Raw genomic sequence first — 15,181 nt, 5'->3', positions numbered from 1 at the left:
CGTTGGGAAAGGCAATTTGTACAGAGTGCTTAAGTTACACATATTAGCCAGAACGTCGTACTTCCTCGGTAACGATCAATTATACCAAGAAAAAAATTGGGATGTCCCAAATCGAGCCATCCCTTATCTACGAATGCTTTGATCAATTCTTTGAAATCAAATTCTTTGAACTCTTTTCTTTATATAATAAAGGCTCGTTGATTTCTGCAAACAATCGAAAGACGAATTAAGAAATTTCAGGAATGCTTATATAAATATAAGTTAAAATTTTGTGTATATTCTTTATTTTTAACGTTAAAGTATTCATATATTATGTGAGAAGAACTTTATTTTCTTTTTTGCAATTATGTCTTGAATCACACATAAAAAGATAAGCAATCCAGCGAAAAACAGGTTTATATATTTTCTCACTAGAAATAAAATATCTCAAAAAACTTGAAAGTATATATATTAAGCAAGTGGATTTTATTTTAAATTTCTAATTCGAAGATTAATTGCAGCGATATTTAATGCAGAAAAAGTTTATGCAGAATAAAGCTAATAGGGGATATATTACTATTATATATGTATGTATATCGATATAACGGTAAAATAAAGAGATCTCTTTTGTTCGCGCAAAAGTACCATTGGAATAAAATCCTTCGATGCCTGGTAACAACAAAATACCCGAGGTTATTACTCGGTTACGCGAATAGACAGATCCCCGGGGGTGAAAAGTAGTTTCAAAGCGTCTAGTCTAACAATGGAGCGCATGAAAAGGAGGGGAGAAAAACGATGGGTATGAAAAGCATCCTGGAAAATAAAGGGTATGATATGGTGAAAAGAGCACCACGGAAGGCCCGGCAAATTCAATGCCAAGGTTGGCGTTCGTACGAAGTTAAATCGATATTCAATACTCCACGAACGATAGTGACATTCGTACAGAGTTTTTAATCGTATTTTACAAATGATATATTCGATTTCACGGCTGGCATCTCGGAAATTAAAACCAATTCGCGATGGCAAGTTTGCTTCAATTTTTTTCTGTAAATTTTTTAAAACCATAAAAAATTTTAAATCCACACCGTTACTAAACTTTTGAAACTAGAAACAATATAAATAATTTAATAAAGTTTTATTAAATCGAAGCAAACGATTGAGAAAAAACAATTTGAAATTTATGAAATTTATTTTATAAAAATATAGATAAAATTTTGAAAAAAAGAGACATGTCATTACTGAGCTTATGGACTTTCTCCAATAAAGATATAACGTACTTTAAATTGATTTTATAAACTTAAAAAAGTAAAAATTTTCTGAAATTTAAAGAATCTTTTTCTAACATTAGTTTATATAAAATCTTTTTTTAAGATATAAAAATCTATAATTGTAAAATAAAAAATCGCTTATTTAATACACTTTTTTTTTTTAAGTTCTTTAAGAATCTTTTTGTTCCTAAAGAAATACTATATACTCGTAAATCTATTTCTTACTTAACTCACTTGAACTAGTAATTCGTGTGCGAATTCAAAACACAATTGTGAGAGAACAAAAATAAGTTTTTGTTATATATGGTTCTCATTTTCCATTTCGTTTCGCATAGTAAAACATTTAGTTATTTCGTCGGGAAAAAACATGGATTTCCGGATTTATACATCCTATACAAGTGTACGTTGCGCTGCTGGCGAATATTTTGTGGCTTCAATCGATCTACCAGATTGGCCGAAAGAAATCAATCGTGTGCATTGTTCCGTGAATGACATTGATAGGCTCTATTTGATACAGTTTGAATGAGAATGTAAACTCCACGCTACGAATACCACGTTTTCCAGACTTCTTCTCGCAAATTTAACAGATGTTCGGTGAAGCGAAGTCTTAAACTATCAATTAATTAAATGTTTAACAACTTAATCAAATGAAAAAATATTTAATAACTTATTTAATTTTACTGGTTAATCATTAATGAACTTGTTTATGTTAATATCAAAATTATCGCGCGTTTTTTTATAGTATAAACATTATATCATTATATACTCATAATATAATTAATTATAATTAGTTATATTATATTAAACATTAATAGTAAAATTTTCTCATTAATTTGTTTTTAATTTGAAAATTTATACATATATTTATCGAAATCACATAAATTACATAAATAAGATATAAATATATTTTTAATACATGTATTAATTAGATAAAAACATATTTCGTTTTTTAATTTTACAGAATAATGTGTATTATACCAACTTAAACATTTGCTACAATTTCAACCTTGAGCTTAAAAAATATTCTTAAAAGGCACTTTCGTATTTTTTTCCTTAAAAATATCCTAAGCTTTCTTCTGTATTTAAACTCTCCTTTGTGATTTGCAACTTTTTTGGCACAAACGAAATTTTCCTTTTAAATTTCTTTCTTATTTTTGCCCAATTTTCAATTTTTATTATACGAAGATGTTAACGTTTAAATTAAAAAAAAACGATTTGGTAATGTAACGGAAATGTTAAAAGGTAATCCTGAATTTTTCCACATTTTTTTGAAAATCTAGAATAGTATAAGGGTCAGATTGTAAATAAAGAAAGTAAAAATATGATTGCAGACAGAGGATTAATTGCCTATTTTCTTCATCAAAAACGTTATAAAAAATTTTAACGGTTTTAAAAAATTGATTATACACGTTGCATGTTCGCAATTGTAAATAGGAAACGCGAAAAATCGTTGCTTCCAAAAGTAACGATCAAATACGGATTTTCCACCGGAGGCACGGGCACGTTCTTAAATCCTGCCTAAAACGAGCAATTCGGCGTATACAGTGTACCCCTCATGCAAAATGTAGCCGAGGTTCGAGACAACAGCGGACAGAACGGAATGGTACGCGCCCGAACTTTCCCGATAGCGGGATAGAATTCGCAGATTGCATGCTAAAACTTTCAGGCGAGACGAAACGAGGAGCATGTTTTGGAGGAAGAAAAAAAATAATCAGGTATGAGGATACAATAATAAAATCGTATTCATGCCGATCGCGTCTACTGTATATCGAACCATACTCTTTTATCGGTGACACAAACGAAAAAGCCCTACATAAAAAAAACAAAAAACGAAAAATATAAAATAAAATTTTTTACGAATTTTGTTTTTAAAGTCGAAAAATTAATGTGCTGTGCTTAAAAAGCTTGAATAATTTTTAATTACTTAAGGATCTTTAAAGCGTCCAATTGTACTCATCATAAGAGTATCCAGAAAGTGAGACAAGGGTTGGGGATGATTAAAAATTATAATTGATATTTTTCTCATTTTTAAAATTAGAAACAAAGAAGAGACATCTATAAGTTCTAAAATATCGAAAAAGAGCAATTTATTTATATACAAAAGTTGCTATTTATATGACAATAATGACAATAAAATTTATAAACTCTCCTCGGAAAAAGATTATAGATACGTCTATGGTACTTACCACATTTTTGTTCATATTTCAATACATAATAGTAATATAATAAAAATTCAACAACATGACGAAATTTATATCAATAAATGAGAATTGATTAGTCGATAAATTTTGACGGCCACAATTTTTTAAAAATCCAGTTTCAGAAATACGAAATTAAACCACGATGGTCCGCAATTGCAACCTTCTTCCTGCAGCATGCAATGCGGAATACACCCTCGTCCCCCCCTCTCTTGTAGTCGACTGTACTTTTGCTAGCAAAGGAAAAGGCACGTTAGCACGTGACTGGAATTCGTTTTACAAAACTCTCCGCAACCACGCATATAGAGTTCCCGTTTTAGGCGGTCGCATTACACGACATAAAGTGGAATCCATTTCTCTGAGATAAACTATGAAAAGTGTTGTGAGAGATGTAAGAAGAATAAATAGATACACAATAAACTGCGGTCATTCAAATGAAAAATAACACTAAATAAGAATTTACTCTATTATTTATATGATTATAAATAGTAATCATTAATCGTAAAACATACGTTAAAAATATACAAGAAAAAATCAGGATATTATTTAAATAAAATATTGTACGTATATATTGTTGCTCACTGTGACACATTACAGAAAACAGAATATTCAGCTAAATCTCACAAATCTTATATAAACAATATTCTTATCAACGCATAGAACAATATTCTTTCTTTTACCTTCAATAAATAACATAATCAAAATTAACGACAGTGTGATATTATTATTATTACAACTTATACTTCCGTCGACAGATGTCGTAATATTAATAAAATGTCAATTTTATATTTTAGTTTTAAAATTAAGTTATACAAAATTAAATTGTAATATAAACGTAAATGGTATTATAAACACAAACGTAATTAAGTTATACAAAATTAAATTGTAATATAAACGAAAATATCCTTAAATACACCGGTAGTTTTTAATTGTAATACATAACGTCGACAAGAGAAATCGACAGTAATTACATGGTATAGCAATAGTTAATCCTTTAACTCAAAACTAATCCTTTGACGTGCCAGTTCGATGCCAACTACCTTCACTTCCACACGTTGGCCTATATGTAGATCCTTCTTCATACGGCTGACGTGTATAAGACCCTCCCTACCAACGCCCGCGTCTACAAATGCTCCAAAATGCGTGACGTTCCGCACGACGCCGCTTAATATGGTACCGACGACCAAATCTTCAATACGTCGCACGCTATTGCGAAACAGCGGCTGATTCAATTTCGATCGTATATCCTCGTCTTTCTGCATGGTCAGAGCTTTAACTATTGTCTCCATTGTAGTCTCGTCGGTGCCGAACTGCGCGGCTAGATTTCCATATCCAGTTCTTGCGTGAAAATTGATCTTTTCAATAAATGCCGGAGTGCCGATATCGTCCAATTGGCATTGGCAGTATTTTACGAATTTATTCGCTATCGCATACGATTCCGGATGGATCCAAGTCTGATCTAAGGGATTAAAATCGTTCTTCGATTTCTTGCTTTCTTCTGAAGTTTCGCTAGTCATAGCCGTCTCCGGTAAAATTCTTATGAATCCTGCGCACTGTTCGAACGTTTTGTTACCAATACTCTTTACTTTCAATAACTGCTGTCTACTTCTGAATGGTCCATTTTTGGATCGCCATTCTATGATGCTTTTAGATCTAGAAACCGTAAGGCCAGCTACTTGTTGTAAGAGATAATGGGAAGCTGTATTGATATCCACTCCTACAAAACTCACAACTTCTGTGACAACCTGTAACAGTTTTGATACAAAAATCGAATCTCTTATGAAAAAAAAAAAACTATCGCGTTATTATTCAAGTATTCGATTAAATCTTTTTTAATAAAAATAAAGTGGAGTTTAATTTATTGCTGTTCTCCATTTAGATTTCTAAAATTATTCGTGATAATATAAACAATTTTCTTATTTTTTAAAAGAAACATTAGTTTTTTCAAAGAGTTAGTAATAAAAAAAATTATGCAATTACTTTTTTTACACATCTATTTCACAGCTCATTATATAACGAAAGTTCTCAAGTTATCTATATTCTCAAATTCTTTATCAGTTGATATAACAGTGAATTCATACTAACTTCGGATAACGTCTTCGTCAGTTTCATCTGAGGTAGGTCATGTTGATACATCCCAACTCCTAAATGCTTCGGATCTATCTTAACCAATTCCGCCAACGGGTCCTGCAAGCGTCTCGCTATCGAAATAGCCGATACTAGATTCGGATCCAGATCTGGAAACTCGGATTTCGCCTGCGGGCTGCAACTATAAATCGAGGCTCCGCATTCGTCAACAATGGTGTACATCGCGTTCAGCGAGCCAAACATATTCGACTCTATTGCTTTAGTCAGAAACAGCTCGGTCTCTCTGCACGCTTTAGCGTTTCCCAAAGCAATTACCGTGCATCTGTATTTGTGCACTAATTTCGCTAACGTTTTAGCCGCCTCTTTAAATGCCGACGAATTGTTGTGTGGATATATCACAGCGGTCTCGAGGAGGTCGCCTTGTTCCGATACAACGGCAAGTTTACATCCGTGACGGTAACCCGGGTCTATGCCGAGCACAATTTTACCTCGCACAGGAGGAGTGAGCAGCAGTTGCTTGACATTAGTCGCGAATACTTCTATGGACGCTTTTTCCGCGTTTTCCTTCATCTCGCTCCTAATACGACGTACCATCTGAGGCTTGATCGATTTCTTATAAGCGTGATCAATGCCATCATTGAGTAAATCCAAATAGAACATTTTCGTGCTGTTTCTTCCCTCTCGTGTATACCGCGATAAGCAATACTTCTTGAACGCGCGCTCGAAAGCATCGGGGATGACGATCTTCATGCTGATGATCTTTTGGGATTCAGCCCGATTAATCGCCAGTATATGATGGGGCTTAATGGCATTCACGCTCGACTTGAAATTAAAGTACTGTTCGTATTTCTGATCGTTTATGTTTTTCGAATCTTCCGGTGTTTTACATTGCGTCGTTTGAATGTCTATAAGCGAGGTTTTCCGCAGGGAGGTAACTTTGTCGAAAATGTCCTTATCTTTACTGACGACATCCGCTATAATGTGTACGATACCGCTTCTGATTTCCTGTTCATTTCGCAAACCTTCCTTTTGTTCGTCTATTAAAGATGCCAACGGTGGTATATCCCGTTCCTGTAAAATTGCATCGCTGATACTTCCTAGGCCCAATCCTCGCGCTTTTTCTGCCAGAAGTCGTCTCGATGCTGAAGGTTTGTATAAAGAATAAATATCCTCGATATCAGCAATGGATTTTGCAGATGTGATAACAGAGTGAAGTTCCGGCGACCATTTGCCCAATCTATCAATGTTCTTAATAACGGTTGCAGCACGAAGTTTAATAATCTTTGACTGTTCAAAACTCTCTAGAAGTTCCCTCAACTTATCTGGTTCCATAGATCCAGTCATATTCTTTCTATATCTTGCGATAAAAGGTATGGTGTTGTCTTCCTTGAAAAGTTTCACTACATTCTTTGCGATACGTCTATCTACATTGTTGACTTCGCTTATGTAATCAACGTCGGTCCATTCCGTGCATTGCAAAAAGCTGGAGTTCAATTTTTCATTGAATTTCACATATGAGTTTTTATCTTCCTTTACATGAGTTCTGACTAAATTTTTCTGAATATCTTGAAACACTCCTGCATCTGTAGAATCAGTATACGAGTCTTCTACCTTCAGTCTCTTGTTGCTAGAAGTTTCCAAGTTTTCTTCTTGATCTTTTCTTTTAACAGATTTAACATCTTTGATCTGCGTATTTCTCTTCACTCTTTTCTTAGTTGTCTGTTTCTTACTTATTATTTCTTTTTCCCTTTTATTTGACTCTACTATGTAATCCTCATCTTCGGATTTTTTAAATGTTTTACAATCATTATCATCGGAATCTAATTCAATTATTGGTTTATTATGATTACTTCGTAAATTTCTTTTCATTTTTGTCAGCGTTTTCTTATCTGTCAAATTAATAAAACAGTTTCCTCACAAATCTATATACACAAATAAAACAGATGGATATGTCATTTAGTCTATATAATCTATACTTTGTGATAAATACATGGTCGTATAACAATTGTACTACAAACAGTGTAAATATATAAGTACTCGAATATATTCATGATTCTCTTAAAGCTGCAAAGTATTTATTCTGGTACGTCTTTTGGCAGTTCTCTAGTAGAGTTGGTTTTATAGGAACATATAGATACGTTTTTTATGTTACAAAAACGTTATATTAATTCGATAACATTAATTATTATTTAATGTGGCTATTACTATATTACCTAAATAATTTCAACTAAAATTCGACGTAAATTCTTCACACCGTGGATTTTCAACGTGAACCATAAACACGGCACGAATAACAATTCTAACCTATATTACAATATCGTAAGAATTGTAAACACGGATGACGGATTAAAATTTCTTTTTTAGATGCTCCTGCCATCTTAATGACATTAAGTGTACTTGTTATCGGACGCAATCGACGCAACGCCAACGTAAGGAAAAAATGAAAAAATATATAATTATATATGCAGTAAATATATATATATATATATATGTATAAATAATTAATAAAATAACATAAATAATACTCCTTCCTCTCCGATTTTCCTATAATTTTGTAAATTTGTGTATTTGCCATTAAAATTTTGAATCATAAACTTTGTTATATGATTTAAGTTATATGAAAATTATTCGCAATTGTAATTAATTAAAGCAAAGAATTATTACTAAGTTATAAATGTCAAGATTATAACTACGACATTAGATTAAATAAAAAAATCTCTCTCTCTCTCTCGATTACTTGCGCACAATTTCTTTTATAGAAAGTATAAAGAATTAATATTGACGCAATCACAAATTTAAACGCTTTGACTCATCTTTGACTATAACGATATAATATATCAACATCGCTTTCACAGCAATTAGGGTTTCTACAATAATAGATATATTTCTGTAATATATTATTATATTATATAGGAACACTACCCCATAGATGCATAATATTATATTAATATTAAATAATATTTTAGACATATTCCAAGAGGATATTAAAATATTTTTTATATTACATATATATATTTAATATTATATAATATTATGTAATATTATGCGCCTATTATGTCTCACCTTGTCTTATTACACCATGGGGTAGCAGCAACAGGGAAAACAATGCCGACTATCAATGAAGGCGACTCGTCATATTGACATCAAATGAATAAACACGCATGTAACATATTTTACATCACTAAATATCGGTGAGACTCCCATGATAATGCTTTGTATATACGAAATTAAATTTCGAATTTGATAATCGCGAATAATCGCAAAGAAAAATGCAGAGCGTTTCGAACGCGAAACTCCAACGTAACGCGATCCGTGAAATCCAATGCCGCCTACGTGATCGCAATTCAAATTCCGCTTCGAGAATCACTTTTGATATCGCGATTAGATAATCGCGATTTAAACATAGAGTGGCGCAACAATTCAATCGTATTGATTCTTTGATGTAGAAATAAATTTAGAATAAATAAAGATACTCAAAACGATTAAACCTTGAGTAGAAATAAATAACAGCAATTTATGATTTTCATTATTATTCCTATATATTTTTCTTGTCATGTTAAAGCGTAAGTTGGAGGTTAAGTTAGATCGGAATCAACTTGTGCAAAAACGTCAACGTGACAATGTGGATTGGAGGTTATGTTAAATTGTGTCAAATTATAGTTCAAGATTAGAGATGAGCTAGTCTCTGTATTTCAATTCTGTCGGCATTTAATAATCCAGTTAATTTAGTAATATTTTTTCATATCATCATTTTTTCGTATCATCCACTTAACATAATGATAGAACGCTGCCGGCAATTAATGAGGCTAGTAATAAGAGAACAAGTGAAGAGGTACGGGGTGCTTCATAATGCAAAGGGAGTTGTAGAAAATGTCGCGGAAAAAGCGCAGAGCATCGCGACCGAAAAATACAACGTCGTTGCGAAAGTAAGCAATATATTAACGTTTTTATTTCATACAACTGATAAACACTGATTTTTAATCAACTTCCTGAGATCGATTCGTTTAGAGACACACGAAGTGTGACAATATACAATACTCATTTCGAATTTTATATTCAGAATCTTAGACTTCAGTATTCCAAATTTTATAAACTTTTATTTCATAATCTGTACTGTTTCTATTCTTACAACAATATCATAAATAAAATATATATTTTAGTATTAATTTAAAACTTTATTCAAAAATTAATTTCAGCTATTAATTACTTGAAATAAGTCGAGTTTATATTTTGATTTAAAAAAAATTAATTTTAAAGGGATAATAAAGAATCTTATTGGACTGTACATTTGTGAAACTCAACAAATAGGAAATATGAAACTTCTATTATCATAGCCAAGGTTTCCTCTCTACTAATTTTAAATTTATCCAATAACCTGAAGATTTTTTATTTAAAAAATAAAGATAGGTAATATATAATTACCAAAAGATGTTTTATAGTTGAAGAAATATAATATGCAAGACAACTATTATATATAAAATTAATTTTTATGTTGTAGAAATTTAACGATCAGTCTATTATAATACAAGATTTAAATGCTAAGGCATTAGAAACAAATGTACCATTGCCAGGAAAAATTATTAAAATGTGGCAATGGTATAACCAATTAATAGGAATGGATACAGTTGAAACAGCCAGAAGACAAGTGGTTACCCTTCAGGATAAACTATTCCAGTGTCAGGACGATAGGAGAACTTTGAATAAAGAGTTAACAGATCTTGCCTATAAACTGCAAGAGATCTATGCAGAATTAATTCGAACAAAACGAGATGATCCCAAGTATGTAGAATTGACGATAATGGAGCACAAGTCTTTACAGGAACAAAAGAAACTTGTTAATCAGCTGGCATCATCCGAGAAAGAAGAGAGGGATAATTTCACGCAATTGGCAACTGCAATAAAAGACTATCATATCAGCCAAAACTTAAATGCACAGAAATATAAATATTTATCTATTATCGCTTCTGCCACATTAGCAATTATATCATTAATCGGTTCAATAATAATTAATAATAAAAGAATATTAGATGTACGGAATACCATAAGCACAGCACAAGAAAAGAATGAATCATTATTTCAAAAGAATATGGATGAACTATCTGATATTAAGAAAATATTGCAATCATTCAATACCAAGGCAATATTGAAAAAACAAGAAAATGCAATAGATTTAACTAAAGAAATCAATCAATCTAATATGTCTAATATATTTGTGTCTTCTGCAAAGTATTCAGCAAATTTGTTGATTTCAGGACTAAGTTATGCCAAGAAAGGTATTTATACATGTGCATCATATATTTTTTACAAATAACAGTGTATATACATCATGAAAAAATTACAATTGCTCAAATACACAAATCAAATGTGTGAAGTCTTTTTATCTACAGTTTAATAATACTTATTAAATTTTTTTATAATCAGTTATTAAAACTTGAGAATGTTATAAAAAAGCTATTGGTGAAAATATGAAGAGTAAAATACAGCTTTTATCTTAGGATAGTTAACATTATGCTTGCTGTACACTTGCCAGATAAAGTCAGGATTAATAAAAAAAACATGTTTTAAATATATTTTCTTATATCTGTTTTATAAACATATTTGAAGCATTAAAAACATGTTTAAAAAAAACATAATGTTGTATTCTTTTTAAAAAAAAAAAGCAGTCTTCGTCAACTCTAGGTAAAATGCTCTCTATTTTTTTATAATTTATGTACAAAAATGTATTGTGAGCATTTATTTGAACTGGGGAACCATAACGTTGTACAATTAACTATATAGAAATCATAAATCTAATTACATTCAAATGTTACATGAAGATTATAATATAAACAAACATTAATAATTTTACACGTAATTATAATACAAAACATTTTCAAATAGTGTAAATTATTAAGTCATTATTAATGAAAAAATAGGATATCACTCTCAAGTAAATGTCATATCAATATATTGGGTCGTTCGGAAAGTCCATACAGAATTCTCAAGCAAAATTCTATTGAGAATTTCGCACGGATTTTCCGGACGACTCAGTATATATACATATAGTATTGTTCGTTTTGTCTCTCGGAAGCTGCTCGGAGTCACTCTGAACGAATCCAGCATACTTGGATATGATCCATTTAATACTGCAAATGCTTCGTTGATCAATCAGAAGAAAAAATTTTACAAATTGATCAATCAAAGAATGTTTTGAGGTATTTACAGCATTAAATGGATTGCATCCAAGTATGCTGGATTCGTTAAGAGCGACTCCGAGCAGCTCCCGAGAGAAAAAACGAACAATACTTATATATCTTCTTATATTACAGTACATGTGATATAGGGATAATTAAACATGGTCAATTCATGCAAGAAATAATAAAAATCGAATTTGAAAAATCATTCTAAATTATGAGTCCCACGCTTTCCATTCCATTCCGTCTGGTGGTTTTCTTTCGATTGTTTTGTTTCCTACTTCGCCCCAATTAGTGCTTAAGACAGTGCCACCAGATTCTATCTGTATATTAAAAATATGAGTTAAAAATAATAGTTTTTATCAATGTATTATATTGATTATCGTTATATTCAATGTTTTTATAGTTAATTATTAATCGATAATTAATTATTAACCGATTGTTATCTGTAAGAAATTTAGTATCTCATAATTAAATTTCTAACATATTATTTTTTACTTGCAACTACAAATATCTTGATAAAAATTTTTCTGTTTTATTTTGTTTGTTTTATTTTAAGTTAAAAAAAACTATCTCATAAAGTAACCACTTAATTTGTTAGCAATGAACATTTTACTTACAAAGGACTTGTTCATCGCGCGTCTCACTTCATCGGATCCACTACCATATATCTTTTGGAAAAGAGCATTCACTGCAGCCTCACCCTCATTTTCTTCTGCTGCCTCTTGTTGTTCTATTTCCTTTCCAACTTTATCCCAATCTTTAGATTTTTTACAGGAGCTTGGATACTTGGATGCTTCTTTGCCAGCTTGAAGTATTTCTTAAATAGTACACATGGTTTTAGAAAAATATAATAATATACATGTATATATTTTATAGATCGTAATTCTTCAACATTGCAGAAGAAATAACTAAAGCTGTTTTCCTTTTAAAAAGTACTATATATATATACACATCACTCTAGACTTCTTGGCATTCAATAAGTAATAAAGATAGAACGAACTTTATTTCGTATAATGGTATCTTCTAAAAGAAAAGTGGCCTAAATGATATAAAACAGAAATTTAACCTTTTTTAGTTATAGCTACCTCTGCTATGAAATGCATTATACAATATGATTTTACAAACTGCGCATGTACTTCAAAGTGATTTACACTTAAATCTTATTTGAATCTGATGTTACTCTTTGTAATAAAAAAAGCCTCAAGTAAACAAGCATTCTCAATGCTTTTACTAAAATAGATATTGTATTTATATTATTTAAAAATGTGAGCATCATATGACTAGTTGTTTATAGTAACAAAAGAATTAAGATCTTATTATGCCAATTAGAAATGTTGGATATTTTTAATGGCACAATAAGTAAATTAATAAATTGATAATTAATTTTGAACAACCATTTACTATTTATATTTTACATTTAATAAATATTTTACCTATTGGTGAATATTGCATCTTTGTATCATATTTTATTATTTTTAGGACTTATGTTTTGCCTTAGATATTTTTTTGATAAAGTAATAAATGATTTACAACTTACCAGTTGGTATAGGTTTTACTTGATTTAAAACTGGATTTCCTTCTAGTGTCGTCCATCTAATATCATCTCGTTTTTTCAGTTTGATTTCTATCTTGGACGGCAATATTTTGTACGTACATTGTTCCACCACTATAAAGTTGGCCAAATCTAACTCTAAACTATATTCATTGCCAGATGGTAACTTTGCAGATACACTTAACTGAAAAATAATATATAATGTAGTAAAGTTGTTTTTTCAGATTTGTTTAAATTTTACTTTTCTTTTCATTAATATATATATGTATGTATGTGTATGTGTGTGTGTGTATATAAATGTTTTAATCTTTAATATTATTTAAGGACAACATACTTTCAACTATATTGTCAAAGTAATTGATTATCCAGCCATCTTAGGTCAGTATTCATAGTCAGTTCTTATTCAAGATCGTTTTAAGTCTTGAGATACAATCTTACAATACCAATCAGAGGACCGCATTAGCATCTTAAGACATTACTTAAGGTAGTCTTGAAATAAGAACCGACTATGAATACCAGCTTTAAACATTATTTAGATATCTAGATATTGAAAGTCTACAGCTTAAGTAATCTAAAAAAAAAATACCATATATTGGGTCTATTCTTTCTCAAAAGGTCAAACGCACACACACACTGATATACCATAACTTGGAATAAAACACAGTTTGATGCTTTTCAAACACAATATAACACAATAGTTACCTTTTTGCATAGAATAAAGTGTTAAATGTTTGACAAACAACAAAGACAGAATAACTCACTATATGTTATTGTATCATGTCATCTGTATCTTTTGCTGAAAAGCACCATGCTTCGAAAAAAAAAAAGGAAAATGTATGTATCTTAGAATGACTGTGAGATATGCTATCCTCTAAGGTTTCATCCAATAGTTGATAAGCCACTGGAGATACGTACTGTACATTCTCCATATCCTATTTTCGTATTTTCCACATTCTTGGCGAGTATTGTTACAATTACATGGGTCTCTGTCTGATACCAATCATGTTTTATTTTCGGCACGGGCATCTGCGAAAAAAAAGTCATGAATGTCAATTTCAACACAATGTTTCTTCATATGTGGTTACATATTTAGATTATATTGCTTACATTCGCTTCACTGTTCTTCAATTCTGTGATGGTTTCACTTGCATCCATTGTAGCTTATCGTTCTATTATCACATCAGTTTGTTTAATGATGATTAATGACAGATATCAAATCAACTACCCTACCCTCAAATCCCTCAATCTTCTCCAATCTTCGTGTGACTGTAGGCAATGGTAGGGATAGTGAGCGAAACGCTTGAAAATCTTGAAACCAGAAAGAAACCTGAGAGAAAATATGAGAGCCTTTCCTGTAACGCGCACTGCTGCCCTCTGAAGAAGTGGATGTAAACTGCACAAAAATATCCATCTTTTTCAGCGCTCCTAATGGAAATAAATCATTAAATCGCTGAATAACTATAAAATCTATAATCAAATTAATAAAAATTTTAACGATTTTCAGCGATTTATTTCCATCAAGAGCGTCGAAAGAAAGTGGATATTGTTGTGTAGTTGACATTCACTTCTTCAGAGGACGGTAATGTTTGTGATGACGGTAAATTCACACTGCATCCGATTTTCGTCGTACGACGACTCTACAACCAATCAGAAAAATCGTAACATCGGTACGAAGCAAAATTTTGTTTTCTGATTGGTTGCAGAGTCGTCGTACGACGAAAATCGGATGCAGTGTGAATCCAGCAAAAATGTCCACTCTCAGCTGGAGTCACATTGAGCGGAAATCTACAGCGGAACGGAACAGCGAGACCAATCACAATCGCACAGAAAGTAAAGCAACGGAATAATTGTAGAGTTCTAATTGGTTTCGCTGTTCCGTTCCGCTGTAATTTCCGCTCCATGCGACTCCAGCCCAGGTTT

At 31.2% G+C, this 15,181-nt stretch overlaps 3 protein-coding genes across 3 annotated transcripts; 1 reads left to right on the top strand and 2 right to left on the bottom strand.

Annotated features, from left to right (window-relative positions):
* Positions 1-4,364: 4,364 nt before the first annotated feature.
* LOC108776329 (S1 RNA-binding domain-containing protein 1) lies at positions 4,365-7,821 on the bottom strand. The gene is made up of 3 exons (XM_018542915.1): positions 7,747-7,821; positions 5,531-7,422; positions 4,365-5,190 (listed from the first exon to the last, which is right to left on the bottom strand). The coding sequence occupies exons 2-3, from the start codon at positions 7,400-7,402 to the stop codon at positions 4,432-4,434; spliced, it is 2,631 nt and encodes an 876-aa protein (XP_018398417.1). The 5' UTR covers positions 7,403-7,422; positions 7,747-7,821; the 3' UTR covers positions 4,365-4,431.
* Positions 7,822-9,172: 1,351 nt separating this feature from the next.
* On the top strand, positions 9,173-10,844 carry LOC108776322 (coiled-coil domain-containing protein 51). Its single transcript, XM_018542905.1, has 2 exons — positions 9,173-9,459; positions 10,032-10,844. Exons 1-2 carry the CDS (start codon positions 9,310-9,312, stop codon positions 10,842-10,844), a joined length of 963 nt encoding a protein of 320 aa, XP_018398407.1. The 5' UTR covers positions 9,173-9,309.
* Positions 10,845-11,544: 700 nt separating this feature from the next.
* Positions 11,545-14,565, bottom strand: Sgt1 (suppressor of G2 allele of skp1). Its single transcript, XM_018542888.1, has 5 exons — positions 14,369-14,565; positions 14,177-14,287; positions 13,247-13,445; positions 12,327-12,526; positions 11,545-12,029 (listed from the first exon to the last, which is right to left on the bottom strand). Exons 1-5 carry the CDS (start codon positions 14,414-14,416, stop codon positions 11,922-11,924), a joined length of 666 nt encoding a protein of 221 aa, XP_018398390.1. The 5' UTR covers positions 14,417-14,565; the 3' UTR covers positions 11,545-11,921.
* Between the last annotated feature and the right edge of the window lie 616 nt (positions 14,566-15,181).

Source organism: Cyphomyrmex costatus, unplaced genomic scaffold (genome assembly GCF_001594065.2).
Source record: "Cyphomyrmex costatus isolate MS0001 unplaced genomic scaffold, Ccosl1.0 scaffold35, whole genome shotgun sequence".
Classification (NCBI taxonomy): Eukaryota; Metazoa; Arthropoda; class Insecta; order Hymenoptera; family Formicidae; genus Cyphomyrmex; species Cyphomyrmex costatus.
This window is presented reverse-complemented; position numbering and strand designations above follow the sequence as displayed.

Excerpts from the sequence above, each read along its gene's own strand:
- LOC108776329 (XM_018542915.1), bottom strand. The coding sequence starts at position 7,402 with ATGAAAAGAAATTTACGAAGTAATCATAATAAACCAATAATTGAATTA. Across the intron at positions 5,191-5,530 it reads TGACGAAGACGTTATCCGAA|GTTGTCACAGAAGTTGTGAG; the intron begins GTTAGTATGAAT and ends AAACTGTTACAG.
- LOC108776322 (XM_018542905.1), top strand. The coding sequence starts at position 9,310 with ATGATAGAACGCTGCCGGCAATTAATGAGGCTAGTAATAAGAGAACAA. Across the intron at positions 9,460-10,031 it reads AATACAACGTCGTTGCGAAA|AAATTTAACGATCAGTCTAT; the intron begins GTAAGCAATATA and ends TTTATGTTGTAG.
- Sgt1 (XM_018542888.1), bottom strand. The coding sequence starts at position 14,416 with ATGGATGCAAGTGAAACCATCACAGAATTGAAGAACAGTGAAGCGAAT. Across the intron at positions 14,288-14,368 it reads TGAAGAACAGTGAAGCGAAT|ATGCCCGTGCCGAAAATAAA; the intron begins GTAAGCAATATA and ends TTTTTTTCGCAG. Across the intron at positions 12,030-12,326 it reads GCGCGATGAACAAGTCCTTT|ATAGAATCTGGTGGCACTGT; the intron begins GTAAGTAAAATG and ends TTTAATATACAG.